The sequence below is a fragment of the Pezoporus flaviventris genome, unplaced genomic scaffold (assembly GCF_033815535.1).
Source record: "Pezoporus flaviventris isolate CSIRO_AGI_PZ_B2104156 unplaced genomic scaffold, CSIRO_AGI_Pfla_v1 ptg000036l, whole genome shotgun sequence".
NCBI classification, from domain to species: Eukaryota; Metazoa; Chordata; class Aves; order Psittaciformes; family Psittacidae; genus Pezoporus; species Pezoporus flaviventris.
Genome location: NW_026892584.1, coordinates 21988299 through 22011566, shown reverse-complemented (window position 1 = coordinate 22011566; position 23268 = coordinate 21988299). Strand labels below are relative to the sequence as shown.

The 23268-nt window shown below is 36.4% G+C and overlaps 1 protein-coding gene across 10 annotated transcripts in view; it reads left to right on the top strand.

Moving 5' to 3' along the window:
- HECTD1 (HECT domain E3 ubiquitin protein ligase 1) overlaps positions 1-22818 on the top strand; it is a 59410-nt gene extending 36592 nt beyond the window's left edge. For 5 of the 10 annotated variants that reach the window (XM_061463449.1, XM_061463448.1, XM_061463447.1 and 2 more), the window contains exons 23-42: positions 283-449; positions 623-799; positions 3507-4343; positions 7338-7559; positions 9270-9403; positions 10877-11033; positions 11863-12085; positions 12755-12809; positions 13052-13234; positions 13574-13784; positions 13868-13953; positions 15033-15160; positions 17025-17226; positions 17370-17507; positions 17763-18370; positions 19443-19521; positions 19631-19724; positions 20011-20161; positions 21347-21491; positions 21870-22818. In XM_061463449.1, coding sequence (XP_061319433.1) covers positions 283-449; positions 623-799; positions 3507-4343; positions 7338-7559; positions 9270-9403; positions 10877-11033; positions 11863-12085; positions 12755-12809; positions 13052-13234; positions 13574-13784; positions 13868-13953; positions 15033-15160; positions 17025-17226; positions 17370-17507; positions 17763-18370; positions 19443-19521; positions 19631-19724; positions 20011-20161; positions 21347-21491; positions 21870-22007 — 4135 coding nt within the window. In that variant the 3' untranslated portion in view covers positions 22008-22818. The remainder of the gene's footprint in view (positions 1-282; positions 450-622; positions 800-3506; positions 4344-7337; positions 7560-9269; positions 9404-10876; positions 11034-11862; positions 12086-12754; positions 12810-13051; positions 13235-13573; positions 13785-13867; positions 13954-15032; positions 15161-17024; positions 17227-17369; positions 17508-17762; positions 18371-19442; positions 19522-19630; positions 19725-20010; positions 20162-21346; positions 21492-21869) is intronic. The other 5 variants (XM_061463452.1, XM_061463451.1, XM_061463450.1 and 2 more) reach the window with 3 other exon arrangements.
- Positions 22819-23268: the final 450 nt, after the last annotated feature.

The window sequence follows — 23268 nt, the reverse complement described above, 5'->3', positions numbered from 1 at the left end:
TTCATAAGGTCTCTGTGGTTCACATAATGGAATTTATGCTTTTCTGTCACTATAAATTTTGCATTTGATGTTTTTCTGAGATAGCATTTATACCAGTACTCAACCAGAGTTTGTCCCTGGTGTTAGTAGGTTTAATGTACCTTGTGTTCTTGGCAGTTTTCTGGTTTTATCCATAAATGATCAGCATTATGGTTTTGTTCACTTTGGTACTAAGGTTTTTTTATTTCATCTTTTTTTTTCCCCTTTTTTTTTTTTTTCCCCTCTCCCCTGATGAATGTAAAGGTCTACAGCAACATGGCCTTTAGATCCTCCAAAAGATGAGAAGCAAGGTTGGAGGCATGTTAGAATAAAACAGATGGGCAAGAATGCCAGTGGGCAAACACACTACCTCTCCCTGTCTGGATTTGAACTTTATGGCACTGTGAATGGAGTATGTGAAGATCAGCTGGGTAAGAAAGTGTACATCCTATTTTTGTTCTCTTAGAATGCTAATGAACATACAATATAAAAATCAGTGTGAAAAAGCAGGTTAACTTTTACAGTGGAACTTGGCTTAGAAATAGGCTAAAAATTATTGCCATTCAGTACTTCTAAGTCATTTCATCTCTTACATTTCTTGTAGGAAAAGCTGCTAAAGAAGCTGAAGCAAATCTGAGAAGGCAAAGACGTCTGGTCCGTTCTCAGGTGTTGAAATATATGGTTCCAGGAGCTCGTGTGATCAGAGGAATTGATTGGAAATGGAGAGATCAGGATGGAAGCCCACAGGGTGAAGGCACTGTTACAGGAGAATTGCATAATGGTGAGCACAAATTGCCTGATTTTGTAAAGGCCTGTAGCATAATTAGTTCATGTGGAATGGGGTAGCATTGAAGTACTTCCTTTGTAGTGTCTTGAAGTTGAATATTTTGGGGAGGAGGAACTCAAATGGTACAACTGTTGTGGTCCATTTGTGAAATTCCTTTTTAATGCATGAAAAAAAATGTAAGTTAAAGTTTTGTAAAGCATTACTTGATTAACGTACCAAATTGTTATTTAGACATTATTATAAAGAAGAAAAAGTATATGAAGGAGATTGCTGTGAATTTATATAAGCTTTGGGCCTGCAAAACCTGTAATTGCCATCTTCATTCCTTCTAGCTTAGCCTTTGCAATATTTTTCTTGACTTCTGTTGTATCCTGTACCTTTCCTACTTTGCTAGCTTCATTGGGATCAAGTAGCTACTTTTTTCGAATAAAAGCATGAAAAGTAATTAACTTAAGGAGCAAAAAAAAACCTGCATTAGTCAGGGAAGTCAGTGCTCAGGAAGATAAGATACTAAGGAGGCTCCAGAAGAGGTGATGATATTGTCCACTGAACATGCTTTCCATCTTTTTCCCCCCTTCTCCCTCTGTTTAGGGGTATATAAAACTTACCTTGTTTCTGAAGCATCTTCAGCCACTCTTAAGCTCATTATTAGCCAGATTTTAAGAATTCTTCTAGTTTGCTGGGTTGTCAGCTGGCAAAGATGGAGAAATGTCCAAAGTACAATGTCTTAATGTTTTGAAACTTTGAATCTTATTTAAGATGTTCAGGCTGGCTTGTAGGGAATTCTTCCATCATGTCTATATTGTTCTTATCAGATGCAACAGTATCCATAGCTACATTCTCACTTTGAAGACTTTAGGTATTATTGGTGAGTAGTATTCTACTAAATCAGTGTTTTCATTCCTGTGTTTCAGTGAAGCTTTCCCTTTTAAGCATAGGTGAAATTGAGGTTCATTTATCAATGATAGATGATGATGCCAAACAATGTGAAACACATTAGCAGACTCTTATTCCTACCACAGTTGTCTTTTAAATAGGATTTTGAAAATAGTATCCCATTGACCTTTTTGTTATTATTCACAAGTTTAGACAAATCTTGAGTTGTTTTAGGACTATAATAATGGAGTAGCAATTCTCCAAGTGTATATGTATTAAAAAGTTACGCAGATTTAAAATTGCTTGTAATTAATAATTTAGGGGAAGGAACTGTACAAAACAAGAATAGTTAGTTAGTTATGCTTTTGCAAAATACCCTGTCCAGATATTCATAAAGGGGGAAAATGATACTGTAATTGCAGTATGAAGCCACTTTCTTATTTTAATAAGCAAGGCAAATAAACTGTAGAAAGTAAAAACTTCAGAATTGCTTCACAACTTTCAAGGGTTAGTGACATGAAGCTACTCAGTTATTGCTCATGAAGATGGAATAAAATAATATAAAAATAAAGTGATGTAAACCTGCTCATGTGGGGACTTTTATCTGAAAACTTTATCCGTTTTAAATACTCTTCCTCCAGAGTGATATTTCTAAGTAGAAAATTACCTCTGATACTCTTTTTTGGTCTAGAAGGCAAGACTTTTGGGTAAAGATAAGATAAAAGTGTAATTGGCAGTACTAAAAAAGTACTTTAAGTTAGCACTCTTGTTGAAGAAAAATGTGTGTACATCTGGACCAGACATCTAGTTTTGAATTTGTCAGAAGTTACAGAAAATAATTGAGCTTTATACATTTTATTTTTTTGAAGAAAATGTGTATCAGTTAAAATGTTGACAACAAATTCTGTTACAGATAACGTACAATAAGAATGCTAGAAGGAATCTTTCTAGGTGACTCTGAAATCATGGTACATACTCAGAGAAGCAAAAATAAATTGTTTTGCCCCTTTTTCTGTCCTGGTCTGCTAAATTTTGCATGTTACCCTCATTATTGCAAATTTATAACACTTAACTATTAAAAAAATACTGGTACTCTAAATTATTTTTTACTAAAGGAATTGAAGAATAGCATCTCTTTTCAGTCTTCGGTCCCAATATAAAGTTTCATTCTATGAAATGTATTCTTTTTCAACCTTGAAATCTCACATGAAGCAGTCCTTACCTGACTACTGTAAGCCTTTTCCTATAAGAATGTTTGAGTCTGTGTAAATTATTGAAATGAAAGGATGAGTATCAGTAAATTAATTATTTCACTTTATAGAGCAATAATAATAGTAAGAAATCCCAAACTAATCTGTTCAGTCAAATGTCTGCTGTCAAGTAAATATGCTTATCCACAAGCATCCAGCAAAGAAACACATTATAGAATGTCCTCTCAAGATTTATGATTTCTTGACAGATGTTACTAAAGTTAGGATACATCTTAATATACATTTCTGTTATTAGAGAATGTAATAATAAGGATTTGAGAAATCCTAGTAAGTCAGGCTCTTTCCTGGAGGAAACTTTACTTTTGGCTGGATTCTGGGACCCTGAAGATAGAGGCTGATCAATATATTGCTGCCTCAATATTAACAACATTTTAAAATACCAAATCATTTAGGTTTAACCACTTTCTTTTTAATTGGCATTAAGGGTTATTTAGCAATTTTAGTAATTCAGACATGCAGCCTTTATGAGAAGCTGATCCCACATTGTGGAGCTACTGTCTGACACGCTCCTGTCTGCTTTCTGCTGGATCTCACAAACTCCTGTCCCTTTCCAGGCTGGATTGATGTCACCTGGGATGCTGGTGGCTCTAACTCTTACCGTATGGGCGCAGAAGGAAAATTTGACCTCAAGCTTGCACCAGGGTACGACCCTGATTCAGCGGCATCACCCAAACCTGTTTCATCCACTGTTTCAGGCACAACGCAGTCATGGAGCAGCTTGGTGAAAAACAACTGTCCAGACAAGACGACTGCTGCTGCAGGCTCCTCAAGTAGAAAAGGAAGCAGCAGTTCTGTGTGTAGCGTGGCCAGTAGCAGCGACATCAGCTTGGGTTCGACCAAAATGGAGCGGAGATCAGAAAGTGTAATGGAGCAAAATATAGTTTCAGGCACTGACGTCCATGAACCAATTGTTGTTCTGTCTTCCGCTGATAGTGTGCCTCAGGCTGACGTAGGGTCGTCTTCCAGTGCAAGCACCAGCACCTTAACAGTGGACATGGGAAACGAAAATGCAGAGAGGAAGTTAGGTCCTGATAACTCAATACGTACTCCTGGGGAGTCCAGTGCTATATCCATGGGAATTGTTAGTGTAAGCTCTCCTGATGTGAGTTCAGTCTCCGAACTGACTAATAAAGAAGCAGCTTCCCAACGACCGCTAAGCTCTTCAGCAAGTAATAGACTCTCAGTCAGTTCTTTGTTGGCTGCTGGGGCACCGATGAGCTCTAGTGCAAGTGTTCCTAATTTATCATCTCGCGAAACCTCTAGTCTGGAGTCATTTGTCCGAAGAGTAGCAAACATAGCACGTACCAATGCCACAAACAACATGAATTTAAGCCGAAGTAGCAGTGATAACAATACTAATACTTTGGGAAGAAATGTAATGAGTACTGCAAGTAAGTAACCTATGATTATTTTTATTTGAAGCTTTTGTTGTTTTTTTTTACTTTCATGAGACTTGAAAAAGCTTGACTTCTTCTGCCCTAATAGAGAATGAACTTAGAGCAGCCTTGACTTCGTATGTACCTGTAGAACTCATGAAGAGCTCACAAGAGTTTGTCAGCTGGAAAGTGTTACATTGCCCTGTTATGTCAGATTACAGTGTTATACCCATCAGATAGGTCTATTACATGTTTAGGAAGAGAGAGACTATGGTTTAGATCAGGAGGCTGGAAGACTAGGAACAGTAGCTAATGTGGAATGCTCTTGCTTTCCGATCTGGGTAGATATTGCATACTTGCCATGTATGTGCTTGTTTCTCTTACTTTTCCATTTTCCTCAGGAGAGGCAGTTTGTGCATATTGTGAAGTCTCTGAGCTTAAGAGCTAAGAACACAGTAGAAAGAAAAGAGTAAATTGCAGTACGATGAAATTTTAGTAGCTTCCTTCATTGTGTCAGGCTGAATAACTTAGTGTACTCTAATACTGTGCATGTTTTCTGAAGGTGGTATGGTCATTGGGGCTTATATCAGCAAACTGTTCAGGCATGTTAAGTGTCAGGAATTTTATAGTTAAAAGTAGTTGCAAATGTTAATGCGTGTACACAATGCCATTTCATGTTTGAAGATCATATGTAGGATCGAGGTAATAGGAGGTAAGTTGTTTAAACCTACTTGTTGAGATGCTCCCATTAGAGCTGCTAGCCAGCCAGCCTTGTTAAGTATTTTGTTCAGTGAGAGTGATAGTGTTTTAAATGGAGAGCTATATTTCATGAGGTAGGCAAGTTAGAAAAGGTAAAAATTACCCAAGCCAGAAGTACACACACTTAACTTGTGTTTTCAGGCTCTTCTAGGATTTTTGTGCTTCCTTACTTTAAAATGTGGTGTTTGTTTTTAGCATTCCGAAATGTTTTTGAGTAGTGTTTTCTTTCTTTGTTGGGGAGATTTTTGAGTGTATTCCTATGTTCAAATTGTGATACTGGGGGACAGGGAATGTTTGGAGCTTGGACAGAGAGCATCTTTGCAAAACTTTTCTCACAGAAAGTGATTAGCTTCAGTATTTTGATATCATACACTGCTGAAGTAGAAATAAGAATGTGGCAAACTAAAAATTGGATTTAACATTAAAACATATATATATGTACTTTTAAAATTGTCCCTCATGTTGGAATTATTTTGTATTGTGTTTTATGCAAATATAAACTATTAATGGGAAATTGTGCCCTAAAAAAGAGATTGGAGTCTAAATTTGAGCAATCTCACTGAAGTTCTGCTAGAGCTTTGTAAAAAGCTTAGATATTTATTTATTCGGTCTGCGTGAGTTTAAACATCTAATCAACACATCTGCCCCCAATTAGAAAAAGCTGCACTCCATCCCTGCACCCTCTTCAAGTCAAGTCTGAAATCATGATTACAGATGTAAGTTTTCTGGACTTGCTGTAGTGGTTGCATTTAAAATCACAGGTATTTTCCAGGAGTTAAGTGGTGTTTAGGGTAGCCAGTTTCAATTTGGTCTTGAATTCAGAGCAAATGAAATGCTGACACTTAATGGCTTTTTTCTGTTTATTGTTAACAGCAAAGAGTTTACTGTTCTTCGTTAGAAATGCGTAGAAAATACAAATACTGAACAAATTTATTTTCAAATTTTTAACAAAAGAAAAACCTTTTGGTTTGGAAAATTTTCATGCTTCCAGAGAGATGAGGTTATTAATAACACTAAATTTAAATTTCACTCTCTCCCTCCCCATGCACAGAAATAATTTCAAGTGCTATACCTGCTTGGTTTGCCTTTGCTGATATTTTGTTTGCATGTTTGTATTTGCAGTCTGTTATTTCCGTTTCTAAGGAAAAAAAGTATCTGACAATCGGCAAAAATAGAAACAGTGCAGGCACTGAAGGAAAGAATCTTTGTTGTATCTTTCTTCAAGTGTAGTAACCTTTACAAACCTTGATAATAATGGTCTGAAATTCAGACGTTATGTTTTTAAGAAAGCAGTGCCTCAGTTTACATAAGCTGCAGTAACGAAAGTGACTTTAAGATTGTAAAAGTTGCATTTGATACATTTTAGAAAAGGTAGATTGAAAAATGTAAGGTTTACTTTTAAGTATAGGGGACCTCTCAGATTTGCACATGCAAATGTGGTTTGTCATCTGTACTTGAAGGTAAGCATGAGAAAATGTTTTGAAATAGGAATGTAAATGTATAGTTGCACATAGGTAGAACTCATAGTTAGGTACACCACCTGAAATTCTTTCCATTGAGTTTATAGTGAATTTAGTCTATATCTTCAGTTGTTAAAAATAATTTATTGTGTTTTAGACAGTGAATGTGCCGTAGCCTTAGTTGTTGCTTGCTTATTCTGAAAATTACTTTAATAAGTAGTCCAGCATAAGTAAGGTATTAAGTCACATGTTTCACAGTACTGCCAACTCAGGCATGTCGCCCATTGTGAGCATACGTGCTGATAGTTGTCAGAGATAACAAGTCACAGCTGCCTTAAGAAATTTAGAAAAATGCCTAAAAATGACAAGTTTCACATTTGTCTTATGTTTTGTTCTCTGTTTACCTGTATAATTTTGATTATTTTGCTCTTTATAGGCTAAATTACCATTTAGGCTTAAAGACAGACACAGCATTGGAGTAACAGATTTCAGAAATACTTTCAATATGTTGAAAATGAAGTAATTTCAGATTTACAGTGGGATTTTGGGATTTGCTTAATGAAATTATTGTTTTAAATGTATGCAAGGGAATATGTTCAGAAATGGGCATCTGCATTGTAGGTGCACTTACGCACTGGGAAACCCTTCCCCCTTACCTGTTATCCTTTATTGTAACATCTGATAATTTTTCAACTCCTAATATGTTTTTCAACATAGGAGTCATGCATGTAAATTGTACTCTTCCAGTCATCAAATCATTTATTTTATCTTACCGTATCTTTATCTATAGCTTCTCCTCTTATGGGTGCCCAAAGTTTTCCTAATCTGACTACAACTGGTACCACATCAACAGTGACCATGTCTACATCCAGTGTTACTAGCAGCAGCAATGTAGCTACAGCAACTACAGTTTTATCTGTTGGTCAGTCGCTTAGTAATACTCTAACTACTAGCCTAACATCAACATCTAGTGAGAGCGATACAGGTCAGGAGGCAGAATATTCTTTATATGGTAAGTTTCATTTTTAAATGAATGTAAGCAGACTTCCCATTAATTATTTTTTTTCTCTTCTCCCATTGTTATGACCTTCTCATGTAGTAGTTTATTTACTGAAAAGTATTTGAAAGTTGAGCTGTTCATATGTTACTAGTTCTTTAAGGCAGTAAGTAAAATAATGTTAACATTAGTAGTATTTCCTTGTTTTCAGGTTTGTTGTTTTTTTTTTTTCCAGCTGTTTCTATCCCATGTTGTTATTATTTATGGTATAGTTTATTTAGGCACATAATCTTTTCCTTAAGTTTAGTATCTAATGCAGTTTGCATTAAGAACCTGTAATAAAAATCAAAATGTTATTTCTCATTGTGTTGTATAGGCTACATGCTCAATCTGAGGTATCTTTATTACTTGGTGATTGGAAAGCATCTGACAGTAGGCACATTATCCACTTAAAATAGTATGAGGTTCCAGGTATCTCAATATTATAATAGTAACTGCAAAAATTGAAAAGACCACAGAAATTAAAATGCCATGGAGAATGGAATTATCCAGACAAACCACAACAAAATCCAGAGTTATGTGAGCACTATACTCTAGAAACAGACACTAGGACAAAAGTGATTTGCAGGATGTTAATACTGTGAAAGAATAGCTAGTTAAGAAGGAGGGTAATATCTAGGAATCAAGTTGATGAAATGAAGTCAGGAAAGACCTGGGCTAGGTACTGGAAAATGCTTTCTAATGTAAAGTTTATTGGATTGTGACATGTTCCTGAAAGAAAACATACTTGATTTGCTTAACATTTGGTTGTTGTCTGTTTTGTTGCCTATTGAAATTGCTTGAAAAAAGATCTGGTAATTTCAATGGGTGTTGGAAATAAGCTGCTTGGAGGTGGTCTGCATATGTCATCTCCCTTTATTCTTTTAATTGTCATTTGACATTTTGATTAAGTAACAACTCTTAAAATATATCATAAAACAGCTGTTTATAAATACTTACCTTAAAGTTTCCCTTGGGGCATTGGCAAAAATTCAGAGGGTGATTGGGTGTTACAGTTAATTTATGTGTGTATAGACATGTAAAATTTCAAAGATTCCTCCCTGTCCACCTTGGATTGCTGTGAACTTCTTTTCTGGTTTTGGGGGGTGGTCTTCTTTTCAGTCTTAGTAGTAGATGGGTGGAACTGAACTGTGTATCTGTCTTCAGCTTCTTGTTACAGAAATGAATTAGCAATCAAATCTTTCAGAATATCAATCTTAAATATTTATTCTATTTGTCCTTTACATTGTAATTTGAGGTCTGAGCCATACATTCTTAGTGGAAATTATATTGCTAGCCTGTTTTTTGAAATTAATTAGGCATAGACTCAGATAGCATACCTGTATGTACCATTTCTTTGCAATGTTTTGTAACTTTAAATAAGTGTAGTTATAAAATGTTTGATATAAGCAAATGAGATAATGATCACTCTGGTGATCACTCATACAAATGTTAAGTGCTTTGTTAATTATGCTGTTGACTAGACCCCTGAACTTTCTGTTAGGCATGTGCTCTTATCACAGCTTTTACTATTACAATGCCATAAGCAATGTTTTAGTTCTTTTCTTGTTTGAGTGAGGCTTACTTTCTCATTCTTCCCAATACTCCTATTCTTTAAGTTTCAAAATTTTGCTTTAAAAGTTATTCTTGGCTTTTGTTCCTTATGTTAATATGTTTGTGTTATAGATTTTCTTGATAGCTGCCGAGCTAGTACTCTGTTGGCAGAGTTAGATGATGATGAGGATCTACCTGAACCAGATGAAGAAGATGATGAAAATGAAGATGATAACCAAGATGATCAAGAATATGAGGAAGTTATGGTACAGTATGATAACTTTATCTCTTTAACATCTTAAAAGCAGTGTAGGAACAAGTTAGCAGAGAGTAGAAATGATGGGTCACTAGTTCACTGCCTCATGAAATTGTTTAACTTTGTGGGTAGGCCACTGAATTTTGTAATGGTACAGTTCTGGGATGTGTTTAACTGTAGGCCTATGTGGAGCAAACTGTAATAATTTAAGTAGGCAGAGAAAATAATATGGGGGGGGGGGCGGGCAGGAAGGGGAACACAAAGCCCCATCAAGTTAGGGTTAGTCCATATGGGTCTTAGCTGCATTATTGAGTTTCTGCTTTTCATTTGGTGGTTCTGTTAGTGTTATGAATAATGCTGGGTCTTCTACCACCACTGAGGTTATCAGAATGGATATTGTAAGGTCTAAGAGGAAAAAGACTTCACTGATGATAATCTAATGTTTGTTACATAAATATAAAAATTGGTTTATGGAATTATAGAAACTTCATCTTGTAATCAATATGCAAACTTTCAGTAATTGGAACCAAAAGACCTGGCATTTTAATCTACTGTGATTATGCTTTTAATAGAAACTCAGGTACATTACTAAATATTTAGTTATTTCACCTTCTGCAAAAAGATACGAAGCTAGGAATGGAAAAGTCAATGCTACTTAAGTGGATCTACAGTGTAAACAATAACCTTAGTTTGCAGATTGTTGATCACTTTTCAGAAATTACTAAAAGAAGTTAATATTGTTCGTGGGAAGAAGCAGAAATAGCTGCATTAATCTGTACTTAAGATTCCACAGCACAAATTGGCTCTCAAAAAGAAAATTTTCCTTTCTTGAGTTCCAGTCCTGTTCCCTCTAATACACTATATAATTCTTCTCATTGAGGAGTTGAACAGATTAAAAGCTTGTTGTAGGAAAGTCATAAGCAATCAACATTTGCTAAAGCTTATTGAAAATTAGATTTCTTCCCACCATTATAATTCTGGTATTTTGTTATTTGATTTAATCTTTGGATAAAATGTGTGTACATTATATATCAATGTATGTGTACATTTTTTTTAAAAAACAACCCTTTTTGTCTTGAGAAAAAATAACGTACTTATTTTGATACCATTGATTTATTTGAATCTTTGATATTCCAAAGTTTGTGGAATACATAAAACATGGGCACCAAGTTTGCTGGTCTGTAATACTTGGTATTTCCCTGTGTTCTGGTACTTTAGGGAAAGTTTCATTCTATCCAGAAATTGTAAATACACCCGTTGTTAGGTTAGCCCATTTATGTTGATCTCTGTATGTCTGTGGTTTTGATAATTCTCTTGATTCCAGCTTGACCAGTTAAATGGAACTAATACTGCTACATGGCAGCTTTGATAACCTGTTGTGCCAGTTTTAGTTTACGTGACTGCTGTATTCCCCAACTTTAAAATTTTTGAGCAAATGATCCTTTGTAGCAGAATCTAATAAACTACTACTCCTCTTTGTTAGGAGGAGGAGGAGTATGAAACCAAAGGAGGCCGTAGGAGAACATGGGATGATGATTATGTATTGAAAAGGCAGTTTTCTGCTCTGGTTCCTGCTTTTGATCCAAGACCTGGTCGTACTAATGTTCAACAGACAACTGACCTAGAAATCCCTCCACCAGGTATGCTGACAAGATATTTGTGGTATTTGATCTGGTTTTGTGATGAAGACTTACTGTTAAGGGCCCACTGGGCTCTGGGGTTCCTTTCACTATTAACCAGTACAACATGCTGTTCTGGCTGTGTGGCTTTTCTCTGAATGGAGAGTTTCATCTACCTCTGCAGGTTCCAGCATTATTTGAGGGAAAAGTAAATTAAAGAGCAGTGTAAAATAAGTGTACTTATGAATTTAACTTGGATTAGTGATAAATCCCTTGTTGTGTTTGGTTCCACCTGCAGGAAGTAAATCTATGTGTTGAGCTACCCAGAATTGCTTTGATTGAGGAGGGCTTGTTGAAATAGTCCAAATCAGTGGCAATGAGAAAGCTAATACAGTAATTGAGCAGTCTGTATGACCGGCAGCACAGCACCTTCCTCCTTAGTTTGGCAATGTGGCTGTAGTCAGTGTTCATTACAGAAAGGAATACATAGGTTTAGCTTATCTGGAGATGCTCAGCCCTTCATTTTGGTGAACAGAAAGGAGTCGATACAATAGGAAGATACTGTGTGTGGAAAGAATGTATGTGCTGTGATAATATTAAAGGTGATCTTATCAAGACATAAGGATCACTAGAGATTTCAAGAAATTCCTGTTAGCTTTACTCACACGAAGTACTGCAGTTATATCCCCTAGATACAGTTAATCGTTACAACTGAGTATTGTTTCTTTGGCATGTGTGCAAGAAGTCTTCACACTACCTTAGACTGAGCCACTTTATTAATGTTTAAGCCAACTTGTCATAAGTTATACATTTTGTATTAATGGTTTCTCAAATTATTTTTCCCATGCAGGTACACCTCATTCAGAACTCTTGGAAGAGGTTGAGTGCATGCCTTCACCACGTTTAGCACTTACCTTGAAAGTTTCAGGCCTTGGGACAACTCGAGAAGTAGAACTGCCCCTAACAAATTTTCGATCAACCATCTTTTACTACGTACAGAAGTTGTTACAGCTCTCCTGTAATGGCAATGTGAAATCTGACAAACTTAGGCGTATTTGGGAGCCAACATACACGTAAGCACACAAGTTGGTTATTCTGTGTAGAGAACAGTGTGATGAATTAGGAAACAGGTGTGAAACAATGTTAATTTTTTCTTCCTCATCTGAAGGAAGCAACATTTTAGAATCAGTGTTTCTTGCATTTATGGCAGGATGTTCTTAGTGATTTTAATGCTAGTGCTGTGATTCCGGATCTCAGCAGTGCTCATGTGATGCACCTGTTCTGAGTTGCGTTGTGTCAAAAATTATGTGCTGTATCAAAACTGGTTTTTAGTTAGAAATCATGAGAAATAATTGTAAATGTGTGCATCCCTGAAGTTATAATACATATCAAACTACACTAGGACTTCAGCGTTTCAAAGAGTTAGTACATATGTAATGAAGAACCTCAAGTTGGTTTGGGAAATTTGCACAGTGAAGGTAGTTTGATTACTTGAACCTCAGTTAAGGGAACATATATTATACATTGCCAGATAAACATCAGCATCATGAAGATGAAACATGAGTTTAAAAACTTTGCCCTACCAGGTGTCCCAGATATTCTGTGCAGCAACAAGCAGCTGCTATTGCTGTTTCAGTTCATGTTATCTGAATGTCATTGATGTTTAAAAGTCAATGTATAACTTCAGAATTTAGAGGATGTGCTACAAATATGAAATACTAACTGATTGTTTTGATATCTAGAATCATGTACAGAGAAATGAAGGATTCTGATAAAGAGAAAGAAAGTGGAAAAATGGTAAGACTTAATTCTGTGACCTTGTGTATGTTTTTGTGGCAGTTTAAACAAAAGCAAAACAAATCTTATTGCAGTTTTTGAAATGCTACATTAAAAAAACTAACAGTTGTCAGTTACTTAAAGGATATGAGTGAGTATATTTGTAAATGCATGCTCCTTTAAAAAAGACACTGTGTAATGCATGTGAAATCGGAAAGACTTTACAACCAGGAAAACCCAACATGTGGTGGTTCCTGTTGTAGGGTTGCTGGTCAGTAGAGCATGTGGAGCAGTACCTTGGCACTGACGAATTACCAAAGAATGACTTGATAACCTACCTGCAGAAGAATGCAGACTCAGCTTTCCTGCGCCACTGGAAATTAACCGGCACTAATAAAAGTATTAGGAAAAACAGAAATTGTTCCCAGCTCATAGCTGCATACAAGGTATATGTCTGCATCCAAACTTTTTTTATTATGAACGGCTGTGTGCTTTGTTTTGCAGCTTTAAAGATTCTTGTGGAGGAGGAATATGCCACGGATAGGGCAGTTGAATGTTCACATGACAATATCAAGTTTAGGTTTTGCTGCTATTTTTTTTTTTCAGTATCTTTTGTTAATTTGTATTCGAATGCATTTGAATCATGATTTGAACCACCCACAATTTAACTAAGTGTTGAGGTTAAATGCAGTAACCACCCTGATTTTTCAGATCATTAATTTGGAGTGCACAGTCATAAAGATATAACACGGGCAGTTTTCATTCGTAACGATTCTTTTTTCCAGGATTTTTGTGAACATGGATCAAAATCTGGATTAAATCAAGGGGCCATGTCTACTTTTCAAAATTCCGATATCCTTAGTTTGGCAAAGGAACAACCTCAGGCCAAAGCTGGCAGTGGGCAGAACTCCTGTGGAGTAGAAGATGTTCTGCAGTTACTTCGCATATTGTATATAGTTGCCAGTGACCCTTACACAGCCCGAACTTCTCAAGAAGGTAAGTCAGTTATATAGCAAAGCTTCTTAAGTGCTTTAATGAAAGCAAAATAAAGGAAAAAAATTGTCTTGATTTATTTTCAGAAGGAGATGAGCATCCTCAGTTTAACTTCCCACCAGATGAATTCACAAGCAAAAAAATTACTACCAAGATTCTGCAACAGATTGAGGTATTACATTAATGTATTATGGACAATTCATGTATTTAATACAATTTTTAAATATCCTATTGTACTCTTCCTTTCTTCAAAATTTTTAGCTGCTTTGCCATTTTGACTTTGAATTGTTTCATATGATACTTCCTTATGTTTTGGATGTGTTAGCAAATCTAGACTAGTCTGAAAAAGAACTCAAACATGCCAAGAAGAAAGTTGTGATAGAATTGCGTCTTTTGGTTAGGAATAATAATGTTTGGGTTCTTTTCTGCACCAGACATCAGTGTTACAGTGTAGTATCTGTTTGTCTGCCTGATGGCATTGTAACAAAGGCAGTTAATTGTATTAAGGTTCAGACATCTTACGGTTTATACATTCCACATAAAGCTTTCAAAATAGCATTTAAAAAACATATTATTAATACCAAGTCAGTCAGATGCATTAAAAGGAGAACTTCTTTAGTGGAACTTTGAGATTTGGGTTGTTTTTTTGGTGGTGTTCTTGTTTTTTTAATTACAGTGAAGTTGCTCTAATTATTCATTAAAAAACAGTTCAGTGTTTTGTGTTCTTGTAAAGGTTGTTTGGGCACCCTGAATATGTTTATGGTAATACTTCCTGCAGTCTTTTTTTGTTGTATTTTAGAAGAGACTATAGTGATATTTCAGTGGGGATCATCTTTACTACGAGAAAGCTTCTTTTGTATCTTCTGGTTTTGAGGAAGTAGTATTTAATCAGTTTTGGCCAAAACACAGAAGCAATTCTCTCCAGGTACTTGTCTACTTGGATCTCCCCAGAGTGCTATGAGAGTACATATCCCAGAGATTTACTACACCTTTTAGTGTCTTTGTGCCAAACCACCATTTTGTCCACTCGTGAGTCCTAGAAACCTTGCAAAATTCTCATTCATAGCATTTGAAAGGAAAACCAGAAAAAGTGGCTGTTGCTGAGAAGAATCTTGCTCAACACAGGTGACCCCAGTACTTGGGTGTATGGGGTGTCTATGTACTTGCAAAATTTTTGGGACAACCTGAGTCTAATATTAGAAATACTTTTTTTTTTATTGTGGTCTTTTTTTTCCTTGCATTAAACTACAGGAGCCCTTGGCACTCGCAAGTGGTGCTTTGCCAGACTGGTGTGAACAGCTAACAAGCAAGTGTCCTTTCCTAATTCCATTTGAAACAAGACAGTTGTACTTCACATGCACAGCATTTGGAGCATCAAGGTAAAAAAAAAAAAAGTGATTAAAAAAGAAACCTGCTTTTTTTTTTTTTTTTTTACAAAATATAATAGTTTTTAAATTGCTGATTCTCAGAATGTCCTTGCCCCAACAAGATAAATTTTGCTTGCCAAATGTAAAGTATTTTAGGTAGTAGAAAAGGGCGTAAGATGGAAAACTTCAGAAAGACTTTGGACACTTGATACTTGTTCATTGTGGTAGAGGTTTATGATGAGAAGCCTGCCTTCTGCTTGATATTCTTCAGGAAATTCCTCTGAAAAAATTTCATTCTTCAACTAAGGTGAAGAATTCCTTGTGTACTTCTAGTTAGATTGTCCTATTGAGCAGTAATTTGACTGGGTTGCAGCTCATTGCATAAAGGAGTAAAAAACCAAAATAGAAAACATTGTAAAAATAAATGTGAATTAACTGTTTTTGGAAAGCATATATCAAAGTATATGCATTTTATTTTTATAGTTCCTGCAGTGGTTTGGTGATTATTTGTTTTGGTTCATTTATTTCTCATTCACTAAAATCTTAACAAAATAAATAACATCTAACAAAAAAAGATGCCTTTTCAAAAGTTAGTATTAGCTGCATAATGAAACTGTAACAAACCCAGACCTTTGAAACATTTAAGGGTACCGTCTAAAGTGTTTTATTACCTACGAATCCTTAATATTTTTATTGCAGCAGTGATTATCTTGAGAATATTTAGACAGTGGAAACCTTTCTGCCAGGTGACTTTTAGAAGAATTGAGAAGTCAGAAATATTTTTTGTGGGTTTTCTTGGCTGGTTTTGGTAGTTTGTTTTCCAAAGAGGAAGAAAATTGTAGACATTGAGTTGCAAAAATTACTGTTGTGTCTGATTCACATTAGAAATACCTCACGAAGAGTATAAAAACAGCATTTAAAGTAAATGGAAGGAGAAGAAAAGTTGCTGTCTTGCAAGACATCGGTTTAAATCTTACTATGGAAATACTTAACTGCTACAGAAAAATGGTCCTGAAAACTGGGCCATGTGTGGTGGTTTTTCTTTTGAGAAAAGGTGATGGTTTAGAAAAACTGTTTTAAAGAGATCCCTCAGGAAACATTGCATGGTATTTACTTGGTAAGTAGAGCTTTCTTAAGCTCTGAAAATACTGGAAATAGTTTCTAAAACTCTTATACTCTATATGAACTCTATGGGCATATGGGTGTGTAGTCTCTGTCTTAGAAAACAACAAACAGATGATAGTTTATTGCTGCATGGGTGACAGTACATACGAGAATTTCAAACTTTTGCTTTATGTAAGTACTGCTATTAGAGACAGCTCTTACTCTTTCCCCACTATGGGTCTGGTTTTGTGTGACTGCACTTCAGCTTTGGTTCTGTGTTTCTCTAGTGTGTAAGCAAGTAAATCTTGCTGTAAAACTTGGTCAGTATCAATGGGGTGATGTACAACCGCCTTGCACTATATAATGAAAGTTGTCATAAGCTTTTGTAAAGTTTTGTAGTTTTGAGCATCTGTGATTAAAAAGTACTGCAGTAAATGCTGCCCTCAGTTCATTCCACTGTAATTTGAAAACTAGTTCTAATTGAGAGTTGGGCATGTTTTCTTTGCGCATGTTTTCTTTGGTGCCATCTAGTACATCACAAGTTATGGCTGGCCCTTCATAGCAATTAAAATTATTTAGTTTTCTGAACTCAAAAAATGCAAAGCAGCTCACATCTGGGCATTCCAGAGGTTTCAGAGAAATACTTCAGTATATAACTTATATATTGAGGGGGAGGTAATTAATACTTAACAAGGTAACTTAGTGGCCACTTTCAAGTTTCCAGGCTGTTAGACATTCACATTTTAAACATCTGATTTTGGTTTTTTTGCAGAGCAATTGTATGGCTACAGAACAGGCGTGAAGCCACTGTTGAACGGACAAGGACCACAAGCACAGTGCGACGTGATGATCCAGGAGAATTCAGAGTTGGACGCCTCAAACATGAAAGAGTGAAAGTTCCGCGAGGTGAATCCTTGATGGAATGGGCAGAAAATGTCATGCAGATTCATGCAGACAGAAAATCTGTTCTAGAGGTAAAGCATATCTACCTAGCAGAGCAAGGTTAGATAGCTATTTCTAATGTACTGGCCAGGATATTGAATATCCTGTTCCATAACTGACACTGACCATTTCACAAGGTTTTTCTTCATTACTAACCTTCCATATGTATTTCTAGGTGGAGTTTTTAGGGGAGGAAGGAACAGGCCTGGGTCCTACATTGGAATTTTACGCATTGGTGGCAGCAGAATTTCAGAGGACAGATCTGGGAGCTTGGCTTTGTGATGATGATTTTCCGGATGATGAGTCTCGACAGGTATATTTCAGTTTGCATTTTAAACTGAGTACTTGTGTAAAAGAGAAATTATATAGGTATACAGGAAGGGAAGAACACATGATCAGTGAGCAGCTACTCATCATGGTCAAGAATGACCACTCTGCTCCACAGTTTGCTTTCTTACCAGTTCTGTTTTTAAGAGAGAAGTAGGGTATAATAAGTTAAACAGCACAGACACGTAATTAAATTCACCTTTAACAATATTGACTTTCTTGTTTGTGTCTCTTAAATCAGGTTGATATTGGTGGTGGATTGAAACCCCCTGGTTACTATGTACAGAGATCATGTGGACTCTTCACAGCACCGTTCCCACAAGATAGTGATGAACTTGAAAGAATAACCAAACTCTTTCATTTCCTTGGGATTTTCTTGGCTAAATGCATTCAGGACAATAGACTTGTGGATTTACCCATTTCCAAGCCTTTTTTTAAGCTCATGTGTATGGGGGACATTAAGAGTAACATGAGTAAGTTGATATATGAATCACGGGGTGACAGAGACTTGCACTGTACTGAAAGTCAGTCGGAGGCTTCTACAGAAGAAGGGCATGATTCCTTATCAGTAGGAAGTTTGGAAGAAGACTCCAAATCAGAATTTATTCTTGATCCACCAAAACCTAAGCCTCCTGCATGGTTTAATGGAATTTTAACCTGGGAAGACTTTGAATTAGTAAATCCACATAGAGCTAGGTTTCTAAAAGAAATTAAGGACCTTGCAATTAAAAGGCGTCAAATTTTAAGCAACAGAAGCCTGTCAGAAGATGAAAAGAACACAAAACTACAGGAATTAATGCTAAAGAATCCATCAGGTTCCGGGCCTCCACTTAGTATAGAGGATTTGGGGTAAGAGTTTTCATATTAATTTATAAATATGCAAACATGTTGTGTTAGAGACAAATGTCAGCATGTATAATTAAAAATGAAGAGATCTTCATTTTAAATAGTATCATGGCAAGAGGGAATCATTAGAGATGCAGTAAGATCCAGTTTACCATCTGTAGCTATATTCTTGTTCCTTAGCTTGAGAATTTTTTATTCTCACTTGCTCTGTTTCCTAATGTTTAAACTTAAATGTGGCTCTCCTGCAGTGCCGTACGACTCTAGAAGCACACAAAATACTTGTAAAGACCTTTGGAAAACTGAATTGGTGATTTCTTTGCTATGTTAACTATTGAAATTTATCAAGGTTTTTGGAGAACTTTTAAAGAGAACAGATTGAAATTGCAGCTTGTGTTAACCATGCATGCAATGCAGTGCTTGAAGCCACGTTAAACAGAATGTGCTAACTTTCATCAGACATTAAAGACAAAAGTGCCCATGCCTGTGTGAACTTTTGTGAGGATGTGCTCTTTTGTAGTTCTAAATTTATGTTTTTTTAACAACAGTAGTTTTTCTACCATTAATATTACAGGTTATTTGTTAAAATCATGTTGTGCCACAAGGATTGTGTAGACAGAGTTCGGTAGTTGCTTATGGTCTTGTGGGCTTCAGCATGCCTATTACAGAAAGAAAGCAAGTAGTGCCTCTGGAGGGCCTAAATGCCTAATGTGGCTTTGTAACTGTTAGTGCTGGACATTAATGTAAAGGATTTTTTAAGTTCGTTAACAGAGTTAAACAGTTTAGGCAGTTTGAAGCTGATAGTGTAAAGATATCAAACTGTATGGGATTTTCAGTGGTTATCAAATCCAAAGAGTGGGAGAACACACGCATGTGTATACCATAGATTTGCAACATATGTTATCTGTGTAGTCCATCACTAATTGTCATTCTGTACTGTGGTACCAGTGTTCATGTATGTAGAAAATGATCCACAAACATTGGTTTGAAATGTAGTGAGATGCTTTTGGGGGTGTGGGGCACAGTTTATAAATCTGTAGACTTGTTTGCAATTAGTAATTCTCTTCGTATTTTGAAGTCTAAATTTTCAGTTTTGCCCTTCATCCAAAGTGCATGGGTTTACAGCTGTGGATCTCAAGCCAGGTGGTGAAGATGAGGTAAGGCAACAACCTACCTTTGCAATTTAAACAGCAATTAGGTTTTTACTGTCTCAGCAATAACTGATGCAAAGTGAATTCTTATGGTATTGGTATATTGTCTTTGCAGACTGTAACAATGGATAATGCAGAGGAATATGTAGACCTCATGTTTGACTTCTGCATGCATACTGGTATACAGAAACAGATGGAGGCGTTCAGAGGTAATTTTAAATATGGCAGAATATAGATGGTGTTCTGGTTGAAAGCAGTAGCATAGAATGGCTTTCAAAAACAAATGTTTAAATTTAGAATGCAATACATAAGGTATTAATTTCATAATACTTTGCATGGGTTAGGCCATTTTTAATCTTGAAGAGGTTCCATTTACCTTAATTAAGAAACTATTGATTGATACTGGCTTGATTTAAAATATAATTGAAATGCTGACATTATTTTATAAACTTTCTTTTGCCTTATGTTTGTAACTTTATCTTGTGTAAATTAAAGATGGCTTCAATAGAGTCTTTCCAATGGAGAAGCTGAGTTCCTTCAGCCATGAAGAAGTTCAGATGATTCTTTGTGGAAATCAATCACCTTCTTGGGCAGCTGAGGATATCATCAATTATACTGAACCTAAACTGGGATATACACGAGACAGGTACTTACATTCTGATTTTTAAATACTAGCTAAAAGATACATTAATTGACAAAATGTCCAGAATGTTCATTAGATAAAGACACCATATTGGATGGGATTGGTCTTCACTGAAGAACAAGTGATTGTCTAAAACTGCATAAAATAACCATGTATGTTATGACATATAGGTCAGGTTGGAAGGTACTCGGCTTTGTGATGAGAGGGGATAAAAAAATTACAATATTAAAATGTGAAGTATTGGCAATGTAACAGCAGGTAACTAATACAGGGTAGTAAAAATCACACTTCAGAGTTCTTACTTTCATCTTTGCTGGTGTTTATAATTTCTGTTCAGTTGGATATAGTTGTTACTTGTCTCCTTATATCTTTCTCTTCAAGTGTAGTTTAAAAAAATGTATTATGCGGCAACAAATATACTGGCCTCTGGCTATCAGGAGGTGGTTGTGATACTTTGGGTTTTGGTTTTGTTCTTTTTTTTGTTGCTTGTTATGTTTGGTAGCAATAACATATGAACTACTTCTGGAACTATGATAGTATAGGCATGCTGAAGGATCCTTATCAGTCTAAGATGTTGTGTGGAGCGATTATTCTGTTGACCCTGCCCTGCATACAAAGATGCAGCTAAGATTACAGTGCCTGATACCTGAGGGTGTGTTTCAGCAGGCTCTGCTTTCCTCATGCCCTCTTCTCTCCCTCACTCCCAGGGCTGGTATGGATGAAAAGATTCCCTAAAGAGCTATTGTAGTCTTTAACAGGCTAGAAATGAAATGACACTGTGGTGGCTTGACCCTGGCTGGATGCCAGGTGCCCACCAAAGCCACTCTGTCACCACCCTCCTCAACTGGATGGGGCAGAGAAAATGTAACCGAAGGCTTGTGGGTTGAGATAAGGACAGGGAATGATCATTCATCAATTATCATTGTGGGCAAAACAGACTTGGGGAAATGAGTTCAATTTATTGCCAATCATAGTAAGATAATTGCACTTCTCATTGTAATATGCAGCAAGGAGATGAAAGAAGTATTTTTATGGCTTTTATTCTTAACTCGGTACTGAACAGGCACTGGATTCTTCCAGTGACTGCTTAGACATGACTAAAGAGCACAATTGTACTGCCTCAAGGTAATGGAAACTGAAAAAACAATTCACTCTCATATAATATTGTCATAACTCTTTTAATCTAAGCCCCGGATTCCTTCGGTTTGTGCGAGTCCTGTGCGGTATGTCTTCGGATGAGAGGAAAGCTTTTCTCCAGTTCACCACTGGTTGTTCAACACTCCCTCCAGGAGGACTGGCAAACCTCCATCCCCGGCTCACTGTTGTACGCAAGGTATGGCAGTTGTAGGTTGCCCTTCAGACCACTGATCCTGACTTCAGATCACTGATCCTGTGAATTGCTGCGTTAAGAAATAATGCTGATGATTTTTCATTTTGGTTGCTTTTTCATTTTGTTTTTTAATTTCTGATGCAATGCTCAGCTTTCAGTCCTAACCTCTGTCTTGAGGTCTCCTCTCTGACTTCGTATTTGAATATAAAAGAATTAACATACATACAAAGTAAACATAAGTTGGTTTGCAGTTTTCCTGATGCTGCTGTTTGTTGACAACTGGTAATGTGTATGTGGTAAATGCCATGAATTAGAGGACCTTACGATCCGCATTGAGCGCAGAGAACAACTGCAATGAGAAATGTTCTTTCTTTTCCTCAGGTTGATGCTACAGATGCAAGTTACCCATCTGTGAATACGTGTGTGCATTACCTAAAGCTGCCCGAGTATTCTTCTGAGGAGATTATGAGAGAGCGCCTGCTAGCTGCTACGATGGAGAAAGGCTTCCACCTCAACTGAGCCACTGACTGCAATACGGGACACGAGAAAGTGTTTTTTGATACTAGTGAAGCCTCTTGTGTTTGTGTGCAAAAAAATATGATCTCCACGCTGTGCTCTGATGAGACTTGCCTTTTTTTTCACCTGTGAGGCTTTAGAAACATGTGGAATAAGTTTGTTAGCTGCTAATGACAAAATAAATCCTTGTAACTACACAGCCAGCAAGAAATTGGCACAGAACACTGTGTGATGCTTTAAGGGCTTGCACAACTGGAAATTGAGGTGGTTCTGTTTGACTGTTCCAAAGAACAGATCATCAGATTTTCAGTGTTCCCTGATACAAATTTCTAACAGTGTATTTGTGTAAAGTTTGTCATTTAATATCTTGTACACTACAGTTGCCATCACTGATCCCTGTTTTGCTGGCTTTAAGCTAACTGGTCAGAAACTTGCTTCCTTAAAACTTAGAATTAATGGGCATCTCCAGCCTTTCCTTTTTTAATGTGCCTGCACTATTGGAGTATTTTAGTGGGTTTTTTGCATATAATGCACAACTTTTTTTTTTTTCTTTTAAGTGGGAATATATTTTGATTTCTCAAAGGCCCTGCTACAAAGATCAAATCCTTAAGTGTGTTTGTGCAGCTCAACATTAAAGCTATTAAGAAACACTGGTTCCTAGTGCAAGACACACTTAAAGCAAGTTTTACTTTTGGTTGTATTTTCTTTGTATATTATAAACATTTATTTAACTTGTTGCAGTTTGAAGTTTAAGAAAAACCCACCCAATGTGTAAGCTCAAAAGTAATCATTAAAATGTTTGCAACATATAAAACTGTCTCCTCTGAGTACTTCACTAGTACTACTTGTGTTATTAAATCGCTGTAAACATTCTGAACAACATGCCATACATTTTACAAGGTTTAAGTGACCTACATGGCAGTAACTGATCTCATCGACTCATCTCTTTTTACACAGGGATGATGTTTTACACAGTCCAACTTTTTTAGGAACTGGGGTGGCAGTGAGAACGTGTGTGTAGCTCTCTTGGAGCTCTTTAGTAGGCCACTGTGTCCTGAGGTTGAAGTTCTCCATTGCATTGGAATAAAAATGGGGTCAGGTGATACAGCTGATGCAGCCACACTTGAGATGGAGTGCCTGCCCTGCCTTGTTTTCAGCACATGGTAGGTATTTAGTGGTAAAAAGTTGGTTTACAGTAAAATGAAGCAAGATCCTAACATATCTTTGAAGATATGTAAGTGCTTATACACCAGGAAAGAAAATC